The sequence below is a fragment of the Ranitomeya imitator genome, chromosome 2 (genome assembly GCF_032444005.1).
Source record: "Ranitomeya imitator isolate aRanImi1 chromosome 2, aRanImi1.pri, whole genome shotgun sequence".
Classification (NCBI taxonomy): domain Eukaryota; kingdom Metazoa; phylum Chordata; class Amphibia; order Anura; family Dendrobatidae; genus Ranitomeya; species Ranitomeya imitator.
Genome location: NC_091283.1, coordinates 559269686 through 559281809, shown reverse-complemented (window position 1 = coordinate 559281809; position 12124 = coordinate 559269686). Strand labels below are relative to the sequence as shown.

The 12124-nt window shown below is 46.3% G+C and overlaps 1 protein-coding gene across 2 annotated transcripts in view; it reads right to left on the bottom strand.

The window, feature by feature from the left end:
- Nucleotides 1-11859, bottom strand: part of LOC138664956 (uncharacterized) — a 74930-nt gene extending 63071 nt beyond the window's left edge. Inside the window, exons 1-2 of one of the 2 annotated variants that reach the window (XM_069752043.1) lie at nt 11573-11859; nt 2428-2538 (exon numbers count right to left, since the gene is read on the bottom strand). In XM_069752043.1, coding sequence (XP_069608144.1) covers nt 2428-2538; nt 11573-11609 — 148 coding nt within the window. In that variant the 5' untranslated portion in view covers nt 11610-11859. The remainder of the gene's footprint in view (nt 1-2427; nt 2539-11572) is intronic. The other variant, XM_069752044.1, reaches the window with a different exon arrangement.
- Between the last annotated feature and the right edge of the window lie 265 nt (nt 11860-12124).

Genomic DNA, 12124 nt, shown 5'->3' with positions numbered 1-12124 from the left:
GATAAATCAGTTTTATTCTTCGGGTCAGTACGATTACAGCGATACCTCATTTATATCATTTTTTTATGGTTTGGTGCTTTTATACGATAAAAACTATTTTACAGAAAAAATAATTATTTTTGCATCGCTTTATTCTCAGGACTATAACTTTTTTATTTTTTTGCTGATGATGCTGTATGGCGGCTCTTTTTTTGCGGGACAATATGACGCTTTCAGCGGTACCATGGTTATTTATATCTGTCCTTTTGATCGCGTGTTATTCCACTTTTTGTTCGGCGGTATGATAATAAAGCGTTGTTTTTTGCCTCGTTTTTTTTTTTTTTTTCTTACGGTGTTTACTGAAGGGGTTAACTAGTGGGACAGTTTTATAGGTCGGGTCGTTACGGACGCGGCGATACTAAATATGTGTACTTTTATTGGGTTTTTTTTTTTATTTAGATGAAGAAATGTATTTATGGGAATAATATTTTTTTTTTTTTTCATTATTTTGGAATATTTTTTTTTATTTTTTTTACACATTTGGAAAATTTTTTTTTTACTTTTTTACTTTGTCCCAGGGGGGGACATCACAGATCAGTGATCTGACAGTTTGCACAGCACTCTGTCAGATCACTGATCTGACATGCAGCGCTGCAGCCTTCACAGTGCCTGCTCTAAGCAGGCTCTGTGAAGCCACCTCCCTCCCTGCAGGACCCGGATCCGCGGCCATCTTGGATCCGGGGCTCGAGCAGGGAGGGAGGTGAGGAGACCCTCGCAGCAACGCGATCACATCGCGTTGCCGCGGGGGGCTCAGGGAAGCCCGCAGGGAGCCCCCTCCCTGCGCGGTGCTTCCCTGCACCGCCGGCACATCGCGATCATCTTTGATCGCGGTGTGCCAGGGGTTAATGTGCCGGGGGCGGTCCGTGACCGCTCCTGGCACATAGTGCCGGATGTCAGCTGCGATAAGCAGCTGACACCCGGCCGCGATCGGCCGCGCTCCCCCCGTGAGCGCGGCCGATCGGCTATGACGTACTATCCCGTCCAGGGTCAGATAAGCCCAGGGCACCTCGACGGGATAGTACGTCTAAGGTCACAGAGGGGTTAAAATAATTTTTAATAATGTGTGTGTGTATTTTTTTAACCCTTTCTTTAAATTGGATTAATAATGGATAGGTGTCATAATTGACGCCTCTCCATTATTAATTAGGCTTAATGTCACCTTACAATTGCAAGGTGGCATTAACCCTTCATTACCCCATATCCCACCGCTACACGGGAATGGGAAGAGAGTGGCCAAGTGCCAGAATAGGCGCATCTTCCAGATGTGCCTTTTCTGGGGTGGCTGGGGGCAGGTGTTTTTAGCCAGGGGGGGGGGGGCAATAACCATGGACCCTCTCCAGGCTATTAATATCTGCCCTCAGTCACTGGCTTTACTACTCTGGCGGAGAAAATTGTGCGGGAGCCCACGCCAATTTTTTCCGCCATTTAACCCTTAAATATAATAGCTAGAACGCCCAAATTTTGCATATACACACTACTAACATTAGTAGTGTGGAATATGCAAAAAAAATGGTGATATGAGATGGTTTACTGTATGTAAACCAGGTCTCATATCATGTTGGGTTTGTGAAGGAGAAAGCAAAAGCCGGTAATTGAATTACCAGCTTTAAAGCTATCTCGCGCTGCATTAAATATAAATATATATATGTAGGTGTCTCCCTGACATATATATATGTATATATACCTATTCTATGTGTATATATCTACTCTCATCTAACCTGTCAGTGTGATTTTACTGTACTCTGCGCTGAATTGCCGGCTTTTCTAAGGACACGGGTGCGTAAAAATCGGACAGCACTCGTATGGTGCGAGTGCTGTGCGTTTTTTTTCTCGCACCCATTGACTTGCATTGGCGAGTCTCGTCCGAGAATCTCAGCAATACGCAGCATGCTGCGATTTTTTTCTCAGCCGACACAGATTTTTCTCAGTCCGATTTCGGCTGGGAAAAAAAAAAAAAAAAAATCGCAAATGGAGTGTCACATATTGATTAACATTGGTCCGAGTGCAATCCGATTTTTTATCCGATTGCACTCGTCTGTTTTCCTCACAAGTGGAAAGGGGCCCTAAAGAGCATAATTTCATTGTCTTGAGGCATTCCCACTGAAGTTGGATCAGTGTAATTTTATTTTCCACTTTGATTTTGCAGATCATTCCAAATCCAGACATCTGTGGGATATTAGGTTTGACTGATCATTTTTTGTGTTATTGTTCAACACATTCCACTATGTAATGAGCAAATATCTGCAACTGGAATATTTCATTCAGTGATATCTAGGATGTGGGATTTTAATGTTCCCTTTATTTTTTTGAGCAGTGTATACCTTACATACTTCCCAAACACTGGTTTACTTTGCCATGAAGGATGAAAGGAAGGGTTGTAGTACTTACTTTTCAGTCCCTTCCGTAGGATCATTTCTATAGTATCACATAGTGGAGTCACATGAGGACAGTCATCAGTGATCGTTTCTGAATGCTCTGTCTGCAATCCCAGTACACAAGCTGAAAGAGAAAACATTTATTGGTTGTTATACAAATACAAGGAACAAGCCTGCAAATATATTCTCACATCCCCACCTTGCCAGACTAGTCTCACTTGCAATGTCAGTGTACAGAAGCATGTATAAGTTTGGGCACCCCTTTTCAGAATTACTGTTATTGTGAACAATTAAGCAAGTTGAAGATGAAATGATCTCTAAAAAGGCCTAAAGTTAAAGATGACATTTCCTTTGAATTTCAGGCTAGAAAATAAATATTTTAAATGATCACAAAAAGGAAAAATGGGCTGCTGCAAAAGTTTGAGCACCCTGCATGGCAAGTACCTAGTAGCACCCCCTTTTGCAAAGCTTGTAAATGCTTTTTGTAGCCAGCCAAGTCTTTCATGGTTGAGGGATTTTCATCCATTCTTCCTTGGAAAATTCTTCCAGTTCTGTAAGATTCCTCGGTCGTCTTGCATCCTCTGCTATTTTGGGGTCTAGTCACAGATTTTCAATGATGTTCAGATCAGGGGACTGTGAGGGCCATTGTAAAACCTTCATCTTGCACCTTCTGAGGTAGTCTTGTGGAATTTGAAGCGTGTTTAGGATCATTATCCATTTGTAGAAGCCATCTTTTCAACTTCAGCTTTTTTACAGATGCAGTTATGTCTGCATCAATTTGTTGGAATTTCATTGAATCCATTCTTCCCTCTGCACATGAAATGTTCCCTGTGCCATTGGCTGCAACACAACCCCAAAGCACGATTGATCCACCTCCATGTTTAATGGTTGGAGAGATGTTCTTTTCCTGATATTCTTCATTTTTTTTGTCCACACATACCTTTGATTATTTTTGCCGAAGGGCTCAGTCCTTGGCCCCCTTCTCTTCTCCCTCTACATGGCCCCAATTGGACAGACCATCAGCAGATTTGGCTTTCAGTACCATCTTTATGCCGACGACACACAACTATACACGTCATCCCCTGGCCTTACTCCTGTTGTACTACAGAACACCACTGACTGTATACAGTCTCCGACATGATATCAGCTCTGTATCTGAAACTCAACCTCTCCAAAACTGAACTTCTGCTCCCACCATCTACTAACCTCCCTAAAGCTGACGTTTCCCTCTCCATGGGTGGCACCACAATAACACCCCGGCAGCAGGCGCGCTGTCTGGGTGTTATGTTTGACTCCGATCTCTCCTTCACCTACCATATACAATCTCTTGCCCGCTCGTGCCTCTTACACCTAAAGAACATCTCTAGAATCCACCCTTTTCTCACTATAGAAACAAAAACCCTCACTGTCGCCCTGATCTACTCCCGCCTGGACTACTGCAACGCTCTATTAATTGGCCTTCCCCTCACTCGACTTTCCCCTCTCCAGTCTATCCTTAATGCAGCAGCCAGGGTCGTTTATCTAGCTAATCGTTACTCAAACGTGTCCGCTCTTCGCCAGTCATTACACTGGCTGCCCATTCATTACAGGATACAATTCAAAGTACTTGTTCTCACCCACAAAGCTCTTCACAGTGTGGCACCCCCTTACATCTCCTTCCTCATTTCTGTCTATCGGCCTAACCGACCTCTGCGCTCTGCAAATGCTTTCGACTAACCTCTGCACTAATTCGTACCTCCCACTCCCGACTACAAGACTTCTCCCGTGCTGCGCCAATCCTCTGGAATGCTCTACCCCAAGAAATTAGGACCATCCACAATTTGCATAGTTTTAGTCGCTCCCTCAAAACACATTTGTTCAGAGCAGCCTATAATGTTCCCTAATCAGTTATTTTGTTTGTGTGTAGCCCATTTACTACTTCCAACTATCCCCCACTCCCTGAAGATGGATGGACCATCATTGTAAATACATCATTGTAAATACACACCTGGACTTTGTATCTCCCCACCTCATTGTAGATTGTAAGCTCTCACGAGCAGGGTCGTCTTGTGTTGCTTTAATTATTGTATTGTTAACATTGTTACTTATGACTGTTGTGATTGAAGCTGTTAAACTGTAAAGCGCTGCGGAATATGTTGGCGCTATATAAATATTAATATTATCATTAATATTTCATACCTCATTGGTCCACAGGACTTGTTACTACAATGCATCAGGCTTGTTTAGATGTTCTTTTGCATACTTCTAACGCTGCAATTTATGGTGAAGATGCAGGAGAGGTTTTCTTCTCATGAATCTTCTATGAAGGCCATATTTGTGCAGGTGTCACTGAACAGTAGACCAATGTGCCACAACTTCAGAGTCTGCTAAATATTTCTGAAGGTCTTTTGCAGTCAAAAAGGTTCCGATTTGAGTCTCTAGCAATCCTACGAGCAGTTTTCACTGAAGTTTTGCTTGGTCTTCCAGACCTTGTCTTGACCTCCACTGTTCCTATTAACTGTCATTTCTTAATTACATTTCAAACTGAGGAAAGGACAACTTAAAAATGCTTTTTTTAATCTTCTTATAGCCTTCTCTTGCTTTGTAGGTCTCTAACATTTTCATTTTCAGAGTGCTAAGCAGCTGCTTAGAAGAACCCATGGCTGCTGTTTTTTGGCACAAGGTTAGAAGAGCCTGAGTATTTATAAAGCTGGATTTTTGCATCACCTGGCCTTTCCCAATGATAATAGAGAACAAGCCATAACCCTAACAGGCTGATTAAGGTCAGAAACCTTTGTCAAAAGTAATTTTGACCAAAGGTGCCAAAATTTTTACATACCACTGTATAGTACTGTGCTGTCAGAACCAACAATATGACTTTTCTTTTAGCAAAACTTTGCATAAATCCATAGAACAGGTGACTATAAGAAACTTTATAATTTCTCTTATAAGAGAAATCTGCTTCCTTCCCCACTTATGAGCCACTTCTCCTCCCCCCTGCTTACTAAACTCACCATTCACTCTGGGGGAAAAAAAAAATGTGTCTTGCTCAAGACAAGACTGCCAGAATATTGAGATGTCAGGTTAGTTAGTGGTAGGAGTGAGAAAATAAGCAGAGGAGACACAGCACAGGTAGCAACTTTGGCACGATCTACCGTGTTTCCCCGAAAGTAAGGCCCTGTCTTACATTAATTTTACCCCCAAAAGTCCCACCCTGCCTTACTTTCGGGGGGGTCTTACTTTCGGGGAAACACGGTACCGGGACCGGAAGAGCTCATCTGGGGGTAAAAATATACGGTATCAGCATTGTTTCTGGTTCCGTATCTGTTTTACAGTACGGTACTTTACATTAAGGTAGACTGTTCAACAAGCAAGCAATCCCTGCAGCCTCCCCATTGTTGTACAGTCCGACATCCCTCCCCATACAGTATCCCTGCAGCCTCCCCATTGTTGTACGGTACAGTACGGCATCCCCTGCAGCCTCCCCATTGTTGTACAGTCCGGCAACCCTCCCCATACAGTATCCCTGCAGCCTACCCATTGTTGTATGGTACAGTACGGCATCCCCTGGTGCCTCCCCATTGTTTGAGAGTCCGGCATCCACCCCATCCTCCCCCCTGCAGCATCCCCATTGTTTGAGAGTCCGGCATCCACCCCATCCTCCCTCCTGCAGCCTCCCCATACAGTGGTTCTGCCCCCCACTCTGCCACCACACACACTGACACATACGGTACCGGTACAGCCCCACACGGCACCCACACACATATCGTACCGGTACCGTACACACACTGACACATACAGCCCCATACGGCACCCATACACATACCGTACACACACGCACACACAGAGAGAGTTTCGGAACTTACCGTTACTTTCCTTCTGTTTCGATCTCCTCTGCGGTGCCGGGCTGACGATTCGGATGCCGGGGAAGCTGGACCAATCGGAGCGAGCCTGCAGGCGGTGACGTCGCAGCTGATTCGGCCAATCAGCTGCGAGCCGGCTTACTGCCAATCACAGCTCGAGCTGATGGCCAGCAGGGACTAGGGAGCCTGTGACAAACAGGCTGATCGGCCAATCAGCCTTACATTCCCCGGCCCCCCCCCCCTCCCGCTACCCTGCCTTACAATCGGGGGGTGCCCTACATTGGCGGACCCCCCGAAACCCCCCACCCTGCCTTACTTTCGGGGGGGTCTTACTTTCGGGGAAACACGGTAACAAGCTTTTTATCCAGAGCTGGATTCACATAAGCATAGCACAGGACTTCTATATATTGTTCTCCATGCTGCTGCTTATGTCTGTGTGCTAAGGAATGACGAGCGGGAATACCTTTCTGTGTACTGTGCCGTGTATGGGAGACATGGTAGCAGCTAGTCTCATCCCCCAGCTCAGCGTCAAATCCAAAATTAGATATAGAACATGCAGAGGGGAAAACTATTGCAAGAGCAGAGTACAAGTCACAAATTGGCCATAAATAGTGTTATTCCACAGGCCAGCTTATTCTGAAAAGTTACTTGAATGTATGGTTACCCTTGAAATGCCTACAATGGCAAACTTAACTACAGTGTTGTAATCAGACAGAGCAATATGATCAAGTGCAGTCAGCAGGTGGCAGCATAACCAGCAGAGAGGCTCTGCACAGAGCCAGGGGACAGTGGGGAGATCAGCTCAGGGACCACTGTGACTTACTGTATTTGGGGGTAGTGTGGATGTTACCATCTCGGGACATATTGCTGTTCCTACTTTATAGTCCAATATAATAACTTACGATGAGCGAACTTGTTATCCGTGCCTGCTCGGATAACATGCTTGATTCCCTGTGGCAGCATGTTTTGAGGCTGTTAGGGTACCGTCACACTATACGATTTACCTACGATTACAACCAGCGATATGACCTGGCCGTGATCGTAGGTAAATCGTAGTGTGGTCGCTGGGGAGCTGTCACACAGACAGCTCTCCAGCGACCAACGATGCCGAGGTCCCCAGGTAACCAGGGTAAATATCGGGTTACTAAGCGCAGGGCTGCGCTTAGTAACCCGATGTTTACCCTGGTTACCATTGTAAATGTAAAAAAAAAACAAACACTACATACTTACATTCCGGTGTCTGTCGCGTCCCTCGCCGTCAGCTTCCCGCACTGACTGTGAGGGCCGGCCATAAACGTCACAGACGTCACCGCTGTGCTTTACGGCCGGCGCTCACAGTCAGTTACAAGTGAAGACGTCCCTGGGTAACCAGGGTAAACATCGGGTAACTAAGCGCAGGACCGCGCTTAGTAACCCGATGTTTACCCTGGTTACAAGCGTAAAACTAAAAAAAAAACAAAAAAACAGCACATACTTACATTCTGGTGTCCGTCAGGTCCCTTGCCGTCTGCTTCCCGCACTGTGACTGCCGGCCGTAAAGTGAAAGCACAGCCGCTGTGCTCTGCTTTCACTTTACGGCCGGCAGTCACAGATTTGCAGCAGTTTTCCATGCGTTTAGGCTATGTGCACACGTTGCGGTTTTCTAGCGTTTTTGCGCTATAAAAACGCTATAAAACCGCAAATAATCTGCATACATTAAGCATCCTATCATTTTTTATGAAATCCGCAATTTCTGTGCACAGGATGTGCGTTTTTCCGCATGAAAAACGCATTGCGGAAAAATAATGAACCTGCTCATTAATTTTGCGGTTTTCCCACTGTCTAATGCATTGGGAAATGTCCGGAAAAAAACGTACAAAAATCGCGTCAAAACCGCGCAAAAAACGCACAAAAAAACGCATGCGGATTTCATGCGGAAATCTGCCAGAAATGTCCGGATTGTCACAGGAATTTTCTGCATGAATTCCTGAACGTGTGCACATAGCCTTACAGTACCATGTAAACATATGGAAAACAAAATCCGCAGTACACATGCTGCGGAAAAAACAGCGCGGAAACGCAGCGCTGTTTATTCCGCAGCATGTCAATTCTTTGTGCGGATTCCGCAGCGGTTTACACCTGCACTATAATAGGAATCCGCAGGTGTAAAACCGCAGGTGAAATCTGCAAAAAAACGCGGTAATTTCGCAGGAAATCTGCAATGCGTTTTTACCAAAATCAGTCTGGAAAAATCTGCAGAGTAATCCCCAGCGATCCAAATTTCACATGCAATTGCACCATGCTGCGTTTATTTATTTTTTTTCAGTCCGAGCTCATCGAAGCTGGAAAAAAAAAAAAGAAGGATGAGCACACAATCACAGAATAACATTGATTCAAATGCAATCCGATTTATTGGATTGCATTCGTCCTATTTATTTGCAAGTGTCCCTAACCGTCACACAGTGGCATTTTGATCGCTACGACGGCACGATTCGTGACATTCCAGCGATATAGTTACGATCTCGCAGTGTCTGACACGCTCCTGCGATCGGGGACCCCGCTGAGAATCGTACGTCGTAGCAGATCGTTTGAAACTTTCTTTCGTCGTCTAGTGTCCCGCTGTGGCGGCATGATCACATGGTGTAACAAAGGTGTGCAAGATATTGTATACAATGTGCGCATAGTAACCAACGGCTTCTACATTGCACATACGTCATGAAATTATCGCTCCAGCGTCGTACGTTGCAAAGTGTGACAGCAGTCTACGACGCTGGAGAGATATTGTTACGATGCTGGAGCGTCACGGATCGTGCCGTCGTAGCGATCAAAATGCCACTGTGTGACGGTACCCTACAGTTAACTTCTTAGATGCCGCTGCCAATCTATGATTTACAGTACGTGGACTGGGTTCCATGGCTGACCATGCACCCATCGTCCCCTCTCCCTCCTGCCATCCAGAAGCGCTGATGGGTTGTTATGACATCTGGGGGGTTCGCTGAAGACCCCTATGTTTGTCATTATGGTGCTCTATAGGAAACAGTGATGTTTACTATATATATATACACTATAAGAAACTATCAAAATGTTGCATGTGCCCCAAAATGGTATCAATAAAATATCAGGTCACACAGCTCCATTGCCCAGAAAAGAAAAAAGAAGTTACAGAGCTCAGGAGAATGGCAACACAAGTGACAGTTTTTTCCAGGAAATGTCACCAAGTCAAACGTTATCTCCTGAGATTTCCCCATATCCCCCCCCCCCCCCCATTTAAAATCCACCATATGGTTCCGCAGCTATTTGCCTTTTATTTAGTGCTGATTTTTATGCTCTTTACAAGAGGTGATAATGCAGAGCAGCCAACAGACAGATCAGATCTCCAGAGAATCCTGTGAGCAGCGCCATCTTGGAAAGACCTAAAGATTAGCACTATATTGGATCGCCCCGTCTAGGGCTAGGGGTACTCGGTACCGGGTCCTTCGGTTCACAGGGGGATGTCACGGTGGCTGACCCGGTCGGTCCGTGGCCCTGGGACGTCCGTATTAAAGGGGAAAAGGTCTTTAAAGGGATATGTTCGTGATGCCACCTGTGGTATTCGGTCAGGGTGACCGACGCTGCTTAGGGGTCCGCTGGGGTGATGTTATGGCAGCTAGATGGTATACCTTCCCACAGGTGAAGTACGTCCCCAGGGCTTCCCAGTGTGTGGATGGTGAGAGGCGCAGAGAAGAACGAGGACACAAGATGGCAGTCTCTTTACCTTTTACTGAAGACTTCAGCATCCACAGTACCGGATCACAGGGCAGGCAGAGTCCGGCCGGTTTGGAGGCAAATCCAGAGTCCTCTTATCAGGTAGAAATCGGTAGCCTTCCTCTAGGGCCTGGGTGTTGTAGTACCTTACTGCTAAGCTTCTCATAAGGTCCTCACAGATGTTATCTCTCTCTGTCCCCCAGATGGATAGGACAACCCGTATGACCAGTGGCTTGAGGCTTTTTACAGGGACTCTATCATGCCCCGGCCTCTCGTGGTTGCCACCTTGCCTCCTGGGTATAGGGCGGATCAGTAACTTGCAATTAGCTTTCCTGACGATCTCTGGAGCAAGGCATAAAGGACTGTTGCTCCCTCGGTGTTCCAGCTACCGGGATCCTGCGCCTCAGAAGGAGGCAGCCTGTGCAGGGCAGAACTCCTTCTGGTTTCCACTCCTTTGCTATGACTTCTTCTCACTCTCTACAATACAGTTCTCTGTTCGTGTCCTTTCTTAGAAACTGCCGCATGTGGGGCAGGCGCAGCTCCGTGACCTTCTGTCTAGGCCTCTGACAGGATCCCACCCCTGTCAGGGACCAACTACCTGAGCAAAGCTCAGCCAGCAACTGCCTAACTTCCTCTCCGGGCCGCCAGTTCTACCTAAGTGTGAAGAGTGCCCTAATAAATAGGAGCATAGCTCCCCCTGGTGGACTGGAGTATGAAATGTGTTGTATGTTTGTGGTACCTGGTAAAGAGATCTCTTTCATTGCCTCCAAACGTAACATCACTCTCCCGTAGAGGAGAATGATATTACTGCAACAACCAGGACCCTGGGGCGCTGCAATATAAAAAGCCCAAATCTCTGGAACGGGATGGCGGTTTAAAAAAAACAAAAAAACCTGACTATTCAAGAAGAGCAAGAACTGAGCACTTTTCACCTGGTAAAATGTCCGCTTTTAAGACAAAACCCCCACGCCACATACAAGTTTGGTATTGCTGCACTCTACGGTGTGGGGGAACCATACTGCCAGGTCTTTACTACAGTACAATAAATGATAGAAAAATACCCAAAAATAACATTTCATCAGATATGGAATCCCGCCTCCCCCATTTTCCAGTGCATCAAAAGTCAAGATGTAAGATGTCAATCAAATCTACAACTTGGCCCAGGAAACAACTAACTTGACTGGTCGGGAAGAGGTTCAAAGGAGGCCATTCTAAAATTATTATTATTATTATTAGTGCAAAACACAAATTATGACATTGGCTCTCAGGACCCCCATGGTCAGCAGCTTCCCTACATCCTATGGAGGGTCCCTTACTACCAGAATCTTAGGAATAACCCTTTACAGTACTCTGACAATGTGTGTGACCTACAGTGACCCGGGGGGCTCAGAAGTCTCGGCTCGGGGGTCACTAATGAGCACCAGCTCACCCTGCTGCCCAGTCCTCTTCCTGGGGTCTCCCCCACCCATCACCACCACAGCAAAGCCCAGTCAGCAGCATGCTTCCCCACATACAAGCCAGCAGGACACGCTGGGACTTGTAGTCTTACAAGCCTGCACACACAGAACTATTGCCATGTCACTCTCCACCAACCTTTCAGAGTACCCAGCAGAGGCTCCTTTCCTGCCATGTTCTCGCTGACACTTCCGTTAGTGACCGGGCTCCAGGATTAATGGAGCACCGCTACTCTGCACACTGCCGCGACCAGAACATCTAGGGTCCAGCATCAGCAGCGGTCCGGGGGTGGGGCGTGCTCCCCCTGTATTAGCAATGAGCTGATCCAGTGAGGCAGAATAAAGAGGAAGGCGCAGCTATAATTGTTCAGTGCGGGGGGAGGCTGAGGTGTGTGCTGTGCACTCAGGCTGTCCTGCCCTGCCACTGACTGAGGCTAGCTGCATTCCTGCACAGGTGTCAGGTTAACCCTGTAGTGTACGGTCTGTATACCTGCAGCTAATCCTGGAGCTCCCACACAGGACACAGCGGTGTTACAGGCGACTCCAGACTGGAGTGTGGCTACTACTGGGAAATGACTGGGACCTCTTTATTATCCTTCTTGAATTTCAATTAACTGTAATCCTTTCACTTCAGAATTGGGTCATTTGTCATTTTAGAACTTTTTCTTTCAGCCATTTTACGCTAAGTATT